Source organism: Sardina pilchardus, chromosome 7, assembly GCF_963854185.1.
Source record: "Sardina pilchardus chromosome 7, fSarPil1.1, whole genome shotgun sequence".
Classification (NCBI taxonomy): Eukaryota; Metazoa; Chordata; class Actinopteri; order Clupeiformes; family Clupeidae; genus Sardina; species Sardina pilchardus.
The window spans coordinates 1,788,528-1,807,225 of NC_085000.1; the positions used below are offsets into that span (position 1 = coordinate 1,788,528).

Consider the following 18,698-nt stretch of genomic DNA (forward strand, 5'->3'; position numbering starts at 1 on the left):
TTTCCCTCGGGGAAATTTTAAGATTGGGCTGTGAAAGATGCGATTTCAACATAGTTTGAGAAGGAAAGTAAGACCAATCGTTGAGGTCCTCGTCGTCATATTTTAAAAACAAAGCTAATTTCCCCACTAGACCGAAGTCTACTGAGTTTAGATGTGTATCGAGCAGAACGTTAATAACATAGGCTACTCTGACGAAGATGTAGGCTAATCGAAACGTTAGACTGTTGCTGTGCACCTTTGCATTAGCCTACAATAACAAGCAAAAAAAAAACACTAGCCTTATACACTACTGCTCCGGTATTTTTCTCTTTTTGATCAACTTGTCCCCTGTCGTGGATGCATGCACCAGTAGTTGCTTGTTTGTAGAAGAGCATATATTCCTTTTTTGAAGTTCCCTATATGTCATTTATTGACTTCAATAGGCTACACGTATTTCCAGTTTACAAACAATACTAGAGGACGCCGGGTGGCCGCTCACATCGTTCTAAAGTTGCAACAAATGATTCGGACTCTAACGTCAGGTCAGCCCTAGTAACAATGTTGCAGTTGTGGCTGCCAGAGCCATATAGATACGGCTCTGGTGGCTGCTATGTGTGTTATGAACTTCAGGCTACTTTTTAGTTTTTAGCCAAATTGAGCTCGTTTTTTAAAAAAAAAAGTGGTGGGGACAAAATGACTCATGACAAATCTGATGAGGACGCGTCCTCACCGTCCCCATCGCAATCGACGCCTATGATTGTATGTCAGGTGTTCTGATACAGAGTGACTATACAAAATATGAAATAGTTACACAAAAGCCTCTATTTTTGCATTTACTTTGTTGGATTAATGGTTGTAGATAAGCTAGATTATACATCTGAACAGCTAATATTGGATAAAACAACATAAAGATTCAATTTCTATGGATTCTTGTGAATATTTCAGTACCCAATATGTTGCATCTACTTGTTGTAGTGCAGCTACACTGCAGCCAGATGTCAGGGTGGCACCAAAAGCGGAGGAGGGGGAGGAGGGCATTTTTGATTAAATTTAATTAAGACATAGTATAATTAATCTTACAATGTATTGAACTACACAGATTGTACATTTAAAAAAATGCCACTTTCCCAAGAGTCCAATCGTTCAGAGGGTGTATAACAGTATGCTTCATAGTAATAGGGTGCCTACAATTGATTTTGAATGTTGTGGGGTGGTGGGGGGAGGAGGGGGGTGTTCTTACAAAGGAACAGCGTTTCTTTATTCAATCAAGATATTTAGACTAGGCCTGCATATATTCAAGTACATATAGAGTGTACATAAAAAAAAATGTTTTGGAGCATGTCTCTTGCTCATGCACGCATAGCATGTGTGTGTGTGTGTGTTTGTGTGTGTGAGTGTTCTACTAACAGGGCGACTAACTTTCTCTATGGGATCTAGTTGTGACTCTGGCACTAGAATGGGATTGTTCTCAAACGTTTTAAAGTTTGGATGGATTCTTTTAATTAAAAATTCAAAAAGTGAAACTCTGCTTCTACCATGCTTTGATTCCAGTGGGTGCACAGTCTCTCTTGTCAGGGCAGCCAGGGTGTCTGCCTCTTTCAATGCATGTTTGATAGCTCTTCCTCTGTTTGATATTAGACACTGTGGACAAACAGTCTACCACAGTGTGTTCTCTTTTAATGGTCATATAACATTGAAATATATTTGGTGTTTGCTGTTGTTTCTGTCCAATGTAGTAAGTAGTTTTGTTTTTCTGCATTTATAAATTGGTTAGACTGAATCGTTGGAGCAAGGGTCAGCCACTCTCTCTAGTGGTAGAACTGTGGTACAAACACTCCAATCATTTGCAGTGCACGCGTGCGTAGTGGAAACTAGCTGCTGATGCAAGAAACAGAAGGGTGCTCACTGGGACAGATCTGAAAACATTTTGGTGTAGAGACATCTGGAAACGAGCTGCAAACATGTCGGGAGACGAGGTGAACTGTCGGATCGACTTCTACACATGACAGCAATATGTCTCTGTTCAGATAATAACAAGCCTAGAACCGTTTTATTTGCTACTCACGGTAGCTAACATTATGACTTTCGGCCTCGAGCTAGCAAGGCTACTATCTAGCTAGCTAGTTTAAAGCTACGTGGGCTAGGTACCTAGCAAGCTATCAAGTGTATTCTCTAGTCTGGGTGACATATTCCACCATGAATATTCCAGCCTTCTTGTTGTGCTTATGTCCAGAAATGTAAAGGGTTACTTTAGTTGACAAGACGGATACACACCAAGGAAGTGTCTTCATCGGTGTCAGGCTTTCGCACGTGCCATGCCAGGAGCACAAATCAGCAACTTAGCTTGTTAGCACCACCACTAGTAGTAAATGAACGTCAGTGAAATGGCTAGCTAGCTGAAGTGTTGGCTAGTAATGTTGCCAGCAGTCTTTTCGACACCCCTGGTGTTACATTGCTCAAACGGCTGTTTAGTCTTTCACTTATAGTTATCTTACATGTACTTGGCGTTGATAAAACCTGTCACAATTGTTCACATAAGTGCCATTAACGCTACTTTAGGGGCTGTGCATCTGTCACTAGTTGTTTAACGGTAGTCATATGATTCCATAGGCAGGGCCGCTAATGTCAGATCATTGTGTCAAAAGGGTAAGCCTAATATTTACAATGAAACATTATACAATGACGAATGTCACTTTCAATTCTAGAAATAATATTTTTTTGGGTCCTAAATCGCAATGTGTCAAGACACATTGCTCTTGCTCTAGAAGGGCTGTGTGGCTGCTTGCCCAGAATATTGCTTCTAGTTTAGCGATCTCAGATTAGCCTCTCTGTTGCCATCGCTCACTGGAGGAACGACTGTCTATCACTGTCAGGGTCTGTGGTCAATATATTTATTTACACCGTTATTCACTTGATGTTGCTCTCCTCTTCACAGATGATATTTGACCCCACCATGACTAAGAAGAAAAAGAAGAAGAAGAAGCCCTTCATGCTGGAAGAGGATGGTGGAGATGGGGTGACTGAGGAGTCGCAGCCCGTGGAGCCCAAAGAGGTGGAACCGGAGGGCCAGGAGGAGAGGGATTTTGACGCTGATGAGGATGAAGGCAGAAAGAAAGGTGAGGCCAGAGACACACCTTAAGTGTGTGTGCACATAGTAGAACAATGTTCACACCACAGACTTTGGGACGGTAGATTCATGAGTATTCACATTTATTTCCCTGCCACACCTCATTATTGATACTAAGTTAGTTGACTATTGACATAACATGAATTATATTTTCTTGGTGGTGTACATTTGACTAGTTATGGTCTCTAAGCATACCTGTTAGAGCTTCAGATCTAAGGCCCGTTGTTAACGATGTGTTTTCCATATCGGCTTTGAAATCTGCAGAGCCGTCAGATGATCTGGATGACTTGAACTTCTTCAATCAGAAGAAAAAGAAGAAAAAACAAAAGAAAGTGTTTGGTGATGACATTGAGGAAGGCATAAAGGTCGGTAGTATTTTTATGCTAGTTTTATGCTATCCATAATGTAGCAGTTGACAGTTAAAGGCCTTGGCAAATAAATAGGTGAATCAATATTACAGTTATTAATTCATATCTACATTAAACTTTCTTTGCAATGTATATGTGATGGCGAACAGGACATGAAAATCGAGAGTGAGATATCAGAGCCAATGGATGAGGATGACCTAGACCTTATGCTGCCAACCAAGAAGAAAAAACCCAAGAAGGTGGACTTCCAGGACGACGGCGAGCTGCTGGAAAAGGATGAAGGTAACCCTTCTGTTTGTTTTCTATAACTGTGGGGCTACTGTGACCTGTGTGTTTTACCTACCTTTCGCCTACCCATCCTTGCCCCATCCTCCCCCATAAGTCCATTGTTCCAGTCCTTTTCAATGTCAATAGAATGACTAATTAGCGAATCTGGATGAGACTTTGTTTCAGACCCAACCACATGTTATACATCATCAATGCAAAGCTTGTGCAGTGAAGGATATTTTTTTTTACTCTTGTTGCATTTCAAAGGCAATCTTCTGCCTCAGAAATGATTGGGAGAATTTAGGACTTTTTCCCCTGTGTATAAAGGGAGTAAGGGAGTTATTGTTGTTCTCCGTTTGACAAATGAATGCTTCTCAATGTGAATAAGTTCCATGTTTGTAAACAAGCATACAAATGGAATAATTGGCTACATAGAGCAGAAAACTGAAAATATATAACACTGGTTCGATCATTTTGAGAATTTTGATAGTGCATTAGACTAGTTTACTTCCTCTGCATTGTTCCCAAACTTAGGACTTTATTGAAGCGTGATGATGCTTGTGTCATCCATAGCAGTATAATATCCATGTTTTATATTGTAGGAGAAGAAAACTATTTTGAAAAATGGATTTAAGTAAAATTACTTGCCAGAGTTTGTAGACATTGTCTCTTTGAACATGATGAGAATTGTCTCATACCCAGAACTGGATAAAGTGTCATGACTGCGGTTGTGTATCATGTTGAAGAATGAATCCTGGACTCATGCTTTTGTGTTTCTCTGCAGCTCTGGATGATGATGACGGGAAGAACACAGACGGCATTACCTTTAGCTCAATGACGGGTCCTGCCTGGGCTGGGACGGAGAGAGACTACAGTTACGACGAGGTACGCTAGGCTACATCGTGAGAACGATGCAGACCACTTATGCATTGCTGTTGGATCCTGATAAGACCTGATTCAGCCAAGACTAGTCTCCATCCTAAATCCCACACACATCTTCATAGTCTCACTCCTCCCCATTTTCTGGTTCAATTTGCACTGCTGTTCTGAGCTATTTTCATAATGTTTACCTGCTATTTGTGATTGGTTTGCTTAGAATGTTTTAAATGCATTTTATATGTTTAGACTTCAATTACACATAAATCATAAACTCCTATATGGTTTTCTTCAGACATATTGTATTAATTTGTAATGTATGTGTTCCCACTGGATAAACTGAGGGGAAATACATATTTTGTATGTATCCACAGACATTCACATCCCTTTTTTCTGCCTCAGCTGCTGAACAGAGTCTTCAACATCATGAGGGAGAAAAACCCAGACATGGTGGCTGGAGAAAAGCGCAAGTTTGTCATGAAGCCACCACAGGTGGTGCGTGTGGGCACCAAGAAGACCTCCTTCGTCAACTTCACAGACATCTGCAAACTGTGAGTGTGTGCTGTCAGCCACTGAGCTTTGCCCTTCATTGTATTCTGGAAGGTCTGGGAATGCTCCGGGATAGAATGTGTTCCGGAACAGAATGTGCAGGAGGATTAGAGCTGTGTCTAGTGCTTTCCAGAGATCGGAGAGGCGATACATTTGATATCCACCCTAGCAGAAGAGTATTGATCTGTGCCAGAAATTGGTGTTGGATTTCTGGTGTTGGATTTCAGGTGTTCGTACACCACAGAGCCTTTTTTTTTTTTTGAAAGGGCTTCATAGTGGTGTGAACAATAATGGATTCGGCGATGCATCGCAATTGACGTTGACGTTTCAATTAATTCCGGGGGCATTTCCAGAGCAATGTTGCAATGACATGCGCCGCCTGTACAGTGTTTCCCACACATAGACTAATTTGTGGCAGCGCACCACAGATTCAACACGGCGTGTTGACTATGCGTGCAACTTTACCGAACAGTAGAAGTAAAGCTCCACTCCGCACTTTTTTGGTAAACAAGCCTACTCATAGCGCTTTGATGTAGTCAGATCTTTCCATAACACTTGTAACGCTAATACAGGGTCCCCGCGGGGTAGTAAAAGGTAGTAAAAAAAAAAATCAAAATTAAGGTAAATGTAATTTCACTTGGTAGTAAAAATTTTTTACCAACTTCATATATGAGTTTCCACTGTTTGCGTAATATTTGTACTTCAAAAGGGGGGAAAAAAATTTCTAGCTTAAAAATAAAGTATACGATTACAGGACCTCAACGGAGTAGCCGGGTATTTAAGAATCTTTGCCGTCAACGTTCAATGGTTGCCATAGCGATTCCGCCAGGGATGTCATTGAAAGTGAAAGCAGTCATGTTGATGAATGTTTGATGCAAGTTCGATGTGTGTGGTGAACTATTTGTTTCTTAGCTGAAGCCATGAAACGGTAAAGGTCAAATTATTTATTTAAAAAGACATAATCTATGACGTTGTTGTTTTTTTGTTGGCTTTGCCACGCGTTTGCGTCCAGTTTAACGTGTCTGTATTTTCCGATAATTACAGCAATCTCGTGATGCTGATATTGACTTTTAATTTCTGTGCGTGTAAACTAGTCTTGGCTACTGTGCTCGAAGTTAGCTGTGACAGACTAGCCTACTGGTTTTCATCGTTTTAGCCACAAAGCCTGTCTACCTTAGGTCTACTAAATTGTTTAGTTGTCACCTTGTTTAGTATGACACCTTGTCATTTCGCATTTGTCCAGCTGTTCACCTCCGTGCGCCCCACGTCATTCAAAACATATTTCGGGATAGCCATCTCACTATGAGAAAACGTATGACTATAGTGCTAAGATATTAACACTTTGGCATGCTTGGTAAACATCAGTCTTGCACATAATATTGAGCTGATTTCTTAGTGGAAATGGCCTACAGTAGCCTAGCATTGTGCTGATAGATGAAAAAAAGTTGACTATTTAAAGGCACAGTCTGAATTTTAATCCTAGCTCTCCTTTTATTGTGTGCACTTGGACAACTAGTGATGTAGCTTATAACAGTAGGGCCTGCAATTTATTTTAGGAGGAGAGGTGTAGGACATGTTAGGCTACTTTGGAAGGAGAGGGAGTGGTGCAATTTGTTTTTTTTTTTTTGGAACTTAAATATCACAACCTTCAAGCAACCTCTTCAATCAGCATCAATATCAATCTAGGTCTGGTTCACTATATTGTACAGGACTGTAAGGCTATATGTTATCAAGTAGGCCTATACTAAATTATGTAGTCAAAATGATAACTTTCTGTTGGTTTAAGTTAAAACAAAACATGGTATGAACTGAGAAAATCCATGGTTCTACATCATTGTTGGCAAAATGATCATGATAGCCTACATATTTCAGGCATATTTAGGCGGTCTGCCTAAATTTGGCAACTTTTTCATATTTTTCAAAGATTGTAGAACGGAGCATATTTGGTAACATTGGTTGGTAACACTAGGTAGTCGAAATGGGGAAATGTAACTTCGCAGCCGCGTCGTGTTGGTAGTAAAAATTATTTTGGTGGTAGTAAAAAGGGTAGTAAAAGGTAGTAAATTCATCCTTATGATTCCTGCAGATACCCTGTAATAAGACTAGCCTAAGCTAGGCCTACATAGTAATGGCAACATAACTTTTTATTTAGGCCTATAGGTCATTTGTTGTTTGTGTAACCCAGACATCATCAACTTTCATCTTACCGTATTGTCCGGAGTATAAGTCGCACCAGAGTATAAGTCGCGCCAGAGTCATTCCGTGTCAAATCAGACAAAATCCAGGAAAATGGTTGCAGCACCAACTCGGATTTCCTTCAAAGTTTGTCTACACAATGTTTAGGTTCCATAACTAAAATCTGTAAAATATTTTTTTTCAATTCTATTGTTTTCATTGTCTTTTTGCCCTTGCCTTTTTACACTCTCTAAATGACCTTATCTTGGAGGCCATGTTAAGGTACTCATATCTTAAAAAGTATCATTCCTAACCTGACTAAACTTTATAGAATGGAAGACAAGCATGTTCTCAGTAAGATTCAATGATTAAATGTTTGTACCACAGTCTCATTGGTTGTACAGAAGTCCCTAGTTTCTGAAAAAACATGCAAAAAAAGTGATATTGAGGGTCTCAAAACTTTTTTATTGGGACACACCTGTCATCAATGAGTCTTTTCTATAGAAATATAATCCTTTGTTAATGTTGTCCCAAAATGTGAAGTCTCCAAATCAAATGAATTTGACAATAATAAGGATAAAACAAGGCATGTTTGTATTTTTGTGTCATTTTCATGCAGCTGAAAAGCTATGTGGGGTAGGTAGTAGGATCATGAAAATCTATGTGGAAATAGAAAAGTATATGGACATGTAAGTTCTAATATTGCATCTAAGCCCCATTCACAGAATAAATGCATGTAGTTACAGGTGTTTTGGTAACACCAGAATAAACATTTACAATAAAAAAAAGTGAAGTTTGGCACCCCCCTCTGGCGAAACAGTAGCATTTTGCTACTTTTACAAGGCATTAACTCTGGTAGCTATTTGAATGGAATGGAAAGGCTATATTTTACTTCTCGTATTCAAAAAGAAGCAGAAATTCCTAATACCTTGAAATTGAAAAGGATGCCAAATACACCGAATTATATACTTCAAATTATGTTTTAACCATTAATCTAAAATAGCCATTAATCTAATAGGCCTTAAAGGGATAATCCGGAGTGAAATGCACAGGCTATATTTTACTTCTCGTATTCAAAAAGAAGCAGAAATTCCTAATACCTTGAAATTGAAAAGGATGCCAAATACACCGAATTATATACTTCAAATTATGTTTTAACCATTAATCTAAAATAACCATTAATCTAATAGGCCTTAAAGGGATAATCCGGAGTGAAATGCACTTTAGATAATTTTTTCGGACTATTGGGAGTACATACGTTGAGTTGACACCAAAATCATGTCATTCGGATGTATTTTGAGAAAGTTCGAGCTCACCGTTTTTAGCCAAAACTCGTTATCCTGGAAGTGACGCGGGCATGTCTTTCGCCGCTACAGAACGCTATTTTTATGCCTCTTCTACTGTTCCAAACAACACTACACTTACGTGGTAGTGAGTAGAGGGTCCCTAAAGCCAAACCGAAGTATCCCCACGTCTTTATGTGGTCGGATAGAGAGTCCAGAATAAATTTAATCGAGTCAGTACCTTTCCGGAAATGTCACTGCTGCAGCTGGCAACGCTTGTTCAACGTGTTATTAACATTTCCGGAAAGGTTACTTCCGGAAACTTGTCTAGTGATAAAAAATTATCACTAGACAAGTCATCACTTAGTCAAATTATCACTAGACTAACATTGTAGCGTAATGTGAACTAAATTCTCTGTCCATGATAAAGAAGCTGCGTTGTCCATGATAATGAAGCTGCGTTGTGGTGCACGCGCAAACAGTGTGGTTTTCCCAGCACTCGGCTAATTTCCTCGTCTTTTTCGCGGCTAGATGAGGCTATGGCGATTAGCCTAAGCACACTGAATAGGCTTTCTGTTGTAGCTATCACATTTTATTTCCAGTCGTCGACAGTTATGGGGGTAAAATTAGTGATAATGCCGAGTTCAGAAAATCATGCTTACATTTGTTCACCATCTAAAAGACGCGCAAGTCAGCACTCGGCAGCAAGTCAGCACAGCCGGCAGCTCCGTTTAAAATGTCTCTGCGTAAGCTAATTCTCAGCTGTGATGAAATGTGTTCATAATCAACGTTATATGTCATAAACGTAGCATGCCTATGAAAAGGCTTTGCAGGATTATCCGATGACCAACTTATTGCTTCAATTTGTGTTTTACGTGACGTGCCGATGCTGGGTTCATGCCGTTTTGCGCACGTTTCAAATGTTTAGTTGACAGCGTAATTTATCAGCTACAGCTGTATTATGACATTTCGTTCCGTGCATAAGGCTTAACAACTAGGCTACTGTCACTCTACACGCCCTATGTCATGTTTTAATTTGTGAACTGGGCCAACAGAGTCCATTGTATTTATTGTTTTTGGTTTGTTTTGCTCATTTATTGTGGATATTTAAAAATGTCTTCCAATTTCAGTTCCATGTTCTTTAGAAATACAAGTTATTGATCTTCGAAAAGGTGTACCTGCATTATCTTGTAAACTCTTATTTTGTTATGTCAAACACTCAAAAGTAGAAATTATTTGAAGTTTAATCTGGTGTTCGATATGATTTAATCTTCTCTGATGGGTGCGACAAAGGTATTAAATTTCACTTGAAATGGCATTAAAAAGGTCTTAAAAAGTCTTAAATTTAGGTTTAACAATCCTGGGGGTACCCTGTATATAAGTCACACCTGACTAGAAGTCGCAGGGCCAGCCAAACTATGTTATGTCTCCCGCAACATGTCCAAAAATAGCCTTCTTAGTGTCGGAAAGAGTGCACATAATGTCTGCTGTGTGGAGCATAACTGAAGTTTCAATGACTAGCCTACTTTGCCCATTATGGCAAGACAATTACGTGAGTAATGTTAATTTCAAGTAATGTTCTGTTGTTTATGTAGTTGTATAGGAATGATGCCTTATTGCAGTATCTGTCAGCACCGTTTTCATTGTAGTTATTAGCAATGTGGCTAATCGCAATTAGCATAATTTTGGTTTAGCCTTTAGACTTTTTTGTATTTGGATTAGGCTACCAACCAACTGGAACCTATTTTTTATTGGCCTTCTATGTTCGGATTAGATGTAGGCCTAGCTGGCAGTGCAGCAACTTGCCTTGACAAAAGTTGTAGGATGTGCGCGCGCATCTAGTTTTGTTAGTAAATGGGAAATACAATATTAGGCAATGGTAAATGGCAAGTGCTACAGTAAGCCTACATGTAGCCTAGTAGCGTAGAATATAGGCCTACACAAATAATGTGTTGACATGAGCTGTCATTTTATATAAGAGCTGGTTTGACATAATAAATGACTTCATTTTGATGCATCGCAATGCATCATAGAATCGAATTGAATCGAATCGTTACCTGGTGAATTGTAATAGAATCTAATTGTGAGGGCAGTGCCAATGCACACCCCTAGGGCTTCAGGTGATGTTTGGAGTATTCACTGATAGCTGTAGGTATGCACCAACACCCGAGGAGTCAAAACTAGCTGTCAGTAGCCAGCCTCCAGTGCCCTAGTTATCTGTTTTTTGCTTCGGTGAGTTCTGAAGATGGTTAAGGGGAGACACTACAGGTGAATAGGGTAAAAAAATTAACTTACAGATATCATCATGAAACTTCACCAGCTGATTACTCAGATAAATGTGTGAAAAAAATGTATTGCAAGGTTTCTGTAATTTAATGTTTGAATATGCTAATTAGGCGTTATCTCATTAAATATGTGCCAATTTGCATATATTATTTCAAACCTCAAAAACTCAACATTAGACAAAGCCAGGTCCAAAATTATTTTTTCATGTTGTATATATAGTAAATCCAAAGACATGTCCAAAGGGGTTTATGGATGTTTCATTTCGTTTTCCAGTAAACCTGAAAATACTGTCAATACCCATAAAAACTAGATTTTTGCCTCATTTGTGACCCTGTAAAGCGGAACCAGTCGTTTCGGTAAAATTTATTAAATTAAGTTATTGTGCTCACGTGAACGGCCATAAACTAAGCTTTCCAACGATATGTATATCGAGGGTATTAGACAAACTATCGCTAAGATAACAGCATCCAAAGTTGACATGGTTCTCCTGTCACGATATGCCAGAAGAGGAGAAATCACCTTTTTAAGCAGCGCGTGCACAACGGGAATGACAGCAAATGTGTTGAATCTTCGCCGGGTTTAACAGTCAAAACGAATGTTTTACCGTGAAATGCGTTCACGATATGAAACTGTAGACTGTATACAGTCGAATTATGCGAAAACGTGAAATTCAACATTTTAACCCGGAAGTTTGTTATTGTTGATTTTCTCAAAATAACGTTGTGCGCAAAACGACTGATTTCGCTGTGAATGGTCACATTTTTAAGAATAAAACGTCATAAATCAGGATTAGAAAAATAAATCAACAAACCCCTCTGGACAAGTCTTCACAACATACTTAGGAATAACACTGGAAAGTTTGGTGTATGTAGGTGATACAGAAGTGGAGTTGTTGAGCTTAGAGTGGGAGAGGAAACCGGAGGAAACTCGTTTCGAGAAAACAGCCTTGAAACCATAGAAACACAGCCATTGAGATACCGTTCTAAAGCCTAGACCCGCCTATGAACTTTCGCGATTGGTTGCTAATACAAAGGAAATGGCCATATTTGGATGCATAGCGTCATGCACAAGGAACAGGGCTTTCCAACGGTGTCACACACGATATGCTTCGGATCACGGTCGCGGTAGGACATGACACTTAAGAATGGGAACTTTTGGTGAAATTAGGAAAAATATATAGGCGCGAGTAGTCAAAATGTCACGAAATAAACACCTAAATGTGCAAATCGGACTTTGTTGTTGTAGTAGGTAGCAAACCAGCACAAAATCTCAAAATTGGCCGATGCATGGAAAAACAACATGTTCACCTGCCGTGTCTCGCCTTAAAGTTTGCATTGAGCTCAATGAGCATCAAACAGGCTAATAGGCCTACTGGAAAAAGCACCATGCCAATCTCTAGCTATGGTGAAGGGTATGTGATGATGTGGGGCTATTTTAATTCCAACGTCCAAGGGAACTTTATCAGGATGCATAATATCCTGGATCCATGAAATAGCTGGCCTTAGAAAATAAAAAACTGCCTGCCCCTATGTTAACTCTATGGTAACTATGTTACATTGGGGGTCAAATACTTCCTTCCCCCTAGCATTTAGGAAGAACATTTATTTATTTACGATACATTCAAGAAAATTGGTGAACTTAACGGTTTTATTTTTACAATTTTTTTTAATTAAAGGGATATTCCGCCATTTTTGGAAATAAGCTTATTTTCCACCTCCCCTCGAGCAAAACAATTGATATTTACCTTTTTCCTGTTCATCCAGCCATTCTGTGAGTCTGGCGATACAACTTCTAGCTTCAGCCTAGCATAGATCATTGAAATGGATTAGACCAGTAGCATCTCGCCTACTAGCATCATGTTTAAAAGTGACCAAGATTTCTGGTAATTTTCCCATTTAAAACGTGTCTCTTCTCAAATTAGAAAGTGCAATAAGACCAACTGAGAAAGAAACTTGCCGTTTTTCTAAGCTGATTTGACATGGAACTACACTCTCATCTGGCGTAATAATCAAGGCAACTTGCAAACGTACCATGGGCGCAGTGATATCACGCAGCATCTGAAAATAGTCCCCATAGACAACAAGCAGTAGTAGTGCCAGTAGTTTGCAAGTTGCCTCGATTATTACGCCAGATGAGAGTGTAGTTCCATGTCAAATCAGCCTAGAAAAACACCAAGTTTAATTTTCATATTATTACTTATTGCACTTTCTACCTTGAGAAGAGACGCATTTTAAATGGGAAAATTACCGGAAATCTTTGTCACTTTTAAACATGATGCTAGCAGGCGAGATGCTACTGGTCTAATCCGTTTCAATGATCTATGCTAGGCTGAAGCTAAAAGTTGTATCGCCAGACTCACAGAATGGCTGGATGAACGGGAAAAAAGGTAAATATCAATTGTTTTGCTCGAGGGGAGGTGGAAAATGAGCTTATTTCCAAAAATGGCGGAATATCCCTTTAAGACATTACGATCAATTGTCAAATGATGATTTTATATTCCTCTTTTAGGCAACTTTATCATAGTATCAAATACATTTTCTCCTCACTGTATGTATGCTGGTGCAGGGAAATATATAACTAGTATGTAGCTGGACTGCAGATATTCTTTATTCTTTGTGATGACATTGATTTCATCTTTTGTTACGTAGGTTGCATCGTCAGCCTAAACATCTACTGGCCTTCTTATTGGCTGAGCTTGGTACAAGGTAATCAACCATTTTATTGTTATTGCATTTTGGAATACATAACTGAGGGGTATGAGCTAAAATGCAAGAGATTTTACAGATACATTTGCCTTTCTTTTCCAGCGGCTCAATTGACGGAAATAACCAGCTTGTGATCAAGGGAAGATTTCAACAAAAACAGATAGAGAATGTCCTGAGAAGATATATAAGTATGTATGCTAGTGTAATGTCCTGAAATTATATATTAGTGTGTATGCTAGTGTAATGGTATCAGCTGGTGCAGTGCCTAGTGAGAGAGCTAGCATCCTGACTTTTAGCTCGATTGGTAGCACACTCGACTTCCCGAGGTGCTGCTTTTTTGCGGGTTCGAGTTTGGGTGAGCCACGCTGTAAACACAATGCAGGTTGCACTAACTGTATGTAAGTTAGTGTGTTGAGTGAGGAATATTACCCTGATGAACTTGCTACTGAGCCTTCACCAAGTAGTGTTAAAGTGTAACTGCACCCTAAAATATATTTTTAGTTGTTGATTGATTGAAATTACTGATAAGTGGTGACCTACACTATTACCAGGGTTTGACAAAAATCGTGTTTCCCGAGAAAAGTAACATTTCATATGATTTTGTATTGGACATATAGCTCTCCGCGCCCTCTACAGGTTCAAACATGCCATGGCATTTTGGTCCAAAATGCTATTAGCCTATTTCACAAGATGTCGCCACTGTGTAAACTAACTTTCTCTGGAACAGCTCAGTCTATTCATGAGTTTCAACCAGTCCCTTTCCACAGGTGTATTAATCAAGCACCATGCAGTCTGCATAGATAATCAAGGTTGATTATCAAGGTTCTTGATTTTATTCACCTGTGGAAAGGGACCTGGTGAAGTCCATGAGCCAATTTCACAGTGTCCAGGTGTCTGGCCTAGTTGATGTTAATGATGCCTTAATTGGCAGGGTAAAACATCTTCCTGTTTCTGTCTTTCCTATAGACTGAGCTGTTCCAGAGGAAGTTAGTTTACACAGTGGCGACATCTTGTGAAATAGGCTTATGGGTGCTTCTCAAAGTCAAGGATTGCTCCTTCCAAGCCACTTTTTCAAGGACGTTACGTCATCAAATCTCGTCAAGCACTGTTCCAAAGTCAAGGATGCTTTCAAATTCTAGCAAGTACTGAGTCCTTCGTTCTGAGAATTTCTGAGAATTTTGGAGGATGCATCGATGGATCCTCGGAGTGAAGAAATAACCCACAATCCTTTGCGTATGAACAATTAGAAATTTTCTGATGGTGCGGTTTAAAAAAAAAGAGGGAGAGGGAAAGTAGATGCAAAGAAGCAGTGCGTGTTAATGTAGGCTAAATATGATTTATCAAGTGTTTTGTTAATGCCATCGTATATTTGCTCAGGCATTTATATCAAGTTATTGTGCATATTCATCATAAATGCATATGTCAATGTGCATGAACAAGTTGTGATAGACTTGTTATTAATTTATCTCAGAACTTTGCCCAATACGAACTTTCTAGAAGTTTAACATTACAGTTGCTGTTGCCAATTACCGGTATAACTTTCTATTGACACTAACATAATTATAAACTACGGACTGTGATATGTGAAGACCAAGTCGAATGTGGAAATACTGTAGGCTACTCCAAAAAGTTTATTTAGAGGAAAGTGCAGCTGCAATTGTCGGAACTCCTGTAAAAGCAGCACAATTTCCACGGTTCTAATTAAGCGCGCAGCCGGAACCGTGCACAATTGACGTACACTTCCACACTCGCTAGGCTGTTCCATTGCATGTGATCTTGACGGCTGGAGAGGGTACTGGGAAGGTGTGTAGCCTTGTCTCTCTAGCACTCGACTTGAAAGAAAGCATTCTATCAAGGACGAGCTCTTGACTTTGAGAAATACCCCATGAATAGGAAAGACAGAAACAGGAAGATGTTTTACCCTGCCAATTAAGGCATCATTAACATCAACTAGGCCAGACACCTGGACACTGTGAAATTGGCTCATTGGAATGCTGATGTAGTCCTGTACTTTTCTACCGAGACTACGTCACCGGGTCGTTACAAATTAGGAATGAAACGCCCCAACACCTGTGATAAGACAGCACTCATTCCCAGATTGACACAAAATCACCATGGTTGATTGGCTGCAGCAGTACTGCACTACCTTCCAAATTTCAGAACGTCCTGCCCATTTTGAAAGCCTTTTTCAGAAATGTGAAGTGGGTGGAGTTATGGGGTGAAGTTACACTTTAAAGAGTCACTTCACCCCATAACTCCACCCACTTCACATTTCTGAAAAAGGCTTTCAAAATGGGCGAGACGTTCTGAAATTTGAGAGGGAGTGCAGCACTGCTGCAACCAATCAACCATGGTGATTTCATGTCCATCTGGGAATGGCCCTTTCCGAAACGGATCCCTAAACCCTAGTCCTACACACTTCGTTTGCGCGTTCACGCGAGGGTCCGCCACATTAAGTATCATCCGAAACGAATTTTGAGACGAGTGAAGTGCCTAGGGAGAGGGGCTACCACGCCTCCAGGAGCAAGTCAGCATCGATGCTGTCTTGAAACGCAGGTGCAACCGTTTTCAAGTGTTCGTGCAGCTCACGTATCTCCCTGCCAGTTGTTTTTTGGTCCGTGTGACAGCATTTACAGACAAAAGCGTGTTTTAAGCTACATTGTAACAACTCATGTTTAGTTTGATACTCAGTAAAATGTGCAAGATCGTACAGAAGTAGGCTGTAATATTTAAACACATGTGCAGGTCACATTTACAGCACTTTTATAATTTGATGTTAAATAAAGCATAAAATGCAACTCCTCACTCATAGTAATGAAAGGAGAGAAGAGGGATGTATATCCTAATACACAGGGGTGTCCAGAACATCTTAATTGGTGATTTAATATATATTGGCTTCATAATTTCTATGAAAACGAATATGACGTCAACTTCCTTCTCCCTTCAAGCGCATCCGAAATGTAGCGCTGTTTTAACCCCCTAACCCTTCAAATGCGAGTGTTCTCCGCACCCACGAGTGGACTTGAAAAGGAAGTTCACTCGCTAACCGAGTCGAAGTGAGTAGGGATCCGTTTCGGAAAGGGCCAATGAGTGCTGCAGACATGGCTTATCACAGGTAGGCTATAGGGCAGCAGGTGTTGGGGCGTTTAATTCCTAATTTGTAACGACCCGGTAGTGTTGGACTTCGTCAGCATTCCAATAGCATTTTGGACCAACATGCCATGGCATGTTTCAACCTGTAGAATGCGTGGAGAGCAATATCTCCAATACAAAATCAGACGAAATGTTACTTTTGTCGAGAAACGCGATTTTTGTCAATATTAACCCTGGCAATAGTACAGTTCACCACTTATGAGTAATTTCAATCAATCAACAGCTCAAAAAACATATTTTAGGGTGCAGTGACTCTTTAATCTTCATACACATGACTGGTGGAAATACTCTAAAGCGAGAGTACTGGTGTTCAAAGTTTCTGGTGTTGATCATTGCAATTGAAGGGTATTTAAGGTTTGTGAAGCATGGCTATTTTATTTCTGATATACACAGGAGAGCTGTTCAATTCCTAGTCCTATAGGCAGGGGATTCAGCCTTTGAGGGCATTTCACTGGAGATATCAAGCCATGCAAGTTACAACAGCAAGATAATCACATTCAAGTTCATTCAGTGATGCTCTTTTTCTCGCTCTCCCCTTCACAGAGGAATACGTCACCTGTCACACATGTCGCTCTCCGGACACCATTCTACAGAAGGACACGCGTCTGTACTTCCTGCAGTGTGAGACGTGTCATTCCCGCTGCTCTGTTGCTAGTATCAAGACTGGCTTCCAGGCTGTCACCGGAAAGAGGGCTCAGCTTCGTGCCAAAGCCAACTAATAAGAAAGGGCGCCTGTATTCTGCCCCTCATCTCCCCCCTCAAACCCCCTCCTCCAGGCCCACTTACAGGGGAGCCACTGATGGCCCACTGCTGCCCAAATTTGACTACATTAAAACTGGGCAAATTTCTTACGAAGAGAGAGGGCATGGACTTCTTGGGTATCATGTGGGAGAGGTCTGTGATGTTTTTTTTTTTTTTTGGGGGGGGGGGGGGGGGGTGTTGATGTGATGCGATGCTATAGGTATATACTCCATTTTGTTTCCCCCGACCCCCAACGTTTTTCAGATGCGCAGGACAGGAGCCGAAGGCCCTTTGTGCAGAGGCCCTGTGAGGCAGTGGAGCCTGTAAGAGCCAGCCCTGGTACTGCGGTGGTTCTCACCATATCTCAACTCCCTCTGGTCTTAAACCAGACCCTCCACTCTTCAGTTTAGTCAGCATATCAAGTGCTCTTGGTTAAAGCAGAGGGGGAAAAATCTGAACTTATTGAGCCCAACCCCTAAGAATATGAGATGTTTGGTTTAATCATGTATGATTCTACCACATGGCAGTGCTCTCAGGGAAGATAGCAGCAGTCCAGTGTAGTTCCATTCATTCACAAGCTCAAAGGGGAGTTGCCTCAAAGCTTTAGAGAGCTCAGTGCGTGTATAGACTCTGGGTGGACTCAAGTCATAGAAAATGAGCTGTGGAAGCTTAATTTGACATTTTCCAACTTGCTGTCTAATATCAGTATTGGTGAAGGACATGAGAATTTTGTGTACTGCTGTCATGTACAAGGGCTGTTGGTGCCTCATGGGGTAGGCGTTGGACAATTTTTAATCAACCTCTGTATTGCTAGGCCGAAAGAATTGTGATCTCTTTTTCAGAAAGTCATTTAATTATGGCCCATAAGAAACAGCAGAACGTGGCATCCACTTTTAACACAGAGCAGCAGATGTGAAGATTTGAGTGTTTTGGAATAAAATGTTGAATGAAGATAATAGCTGTTCCAAAGTCTTCTCTTATTATTTTGATTGACTGCTTGACATTTCAAAATTATATCCGTTTGAAAATTAAATTTGCAACCATAATACACCTACAATTAAAATATTTGTGACAGTGATATTCGAAAACTTTTTGTGATTCGTAAAGGATGTTATTTTCTCAGATTGTTAATGAATTTGTTTGACGTTAGCATTCATTTGAAGATTATCAGTAAGAACTGGGCAGTTTT

General features: G+C 40.1%; 1 protein-coding gene across 1 annotated transcript; it reads left to right on the forward strand.

The window, feature by feature from the left end:
* Positions 1-1,814: 1,814 nt before the first annotated feature.
* On the forward strand, positions 1,815-18,465 carry LOC134087071 (eukaryotic translation initiation factor 2 subunit 2-like). The gene is made up of 9 exons (XM_062540280.1): positions 1,815-1,955; positions 2,915-3,095; positions 3,371-3,471; positions 3,624-3,756; positions 4,526-4,626; positions 5,020-5,168; positions 13,559-13,615; positions 13,718-13,803; positions 17,312-18,465. The coding sequence occupies exons 1-9, from the start codon at positions 1,941-1,943 to the stop codon at positions 17,485-17,487; spliced, it is 999 nt and encodes a 332-aa protein (XP_062396264.1). The 5' UTR covers positions 1,815-1,940; the 3' UTR covers positions 17,488-18,465.
* The last annotated feature ends 233 nt before the right edge of the window (positions 18,466-18,698 follow it).

Excerpts from the sequence above, each read along its gene's own strand:
- LOC134087071 (XM_062540280.1), top strand. Across the intron at positions 3,472-3,623 it reads ACATTGAGGAAGGCATAAAG|GACATGAAAATCGAGAGTGA; the intron begins GTCGGTAGTATT and ends GATGGCGAACAG. Across the intron at positions 5,169-13,558 it reads TTCACAGACATCTGCAAACT|GTTGCATCGTCAGCCTAAAC; the intron begins GTGAGTGTGTGC and ends TTTGTTACGTAG.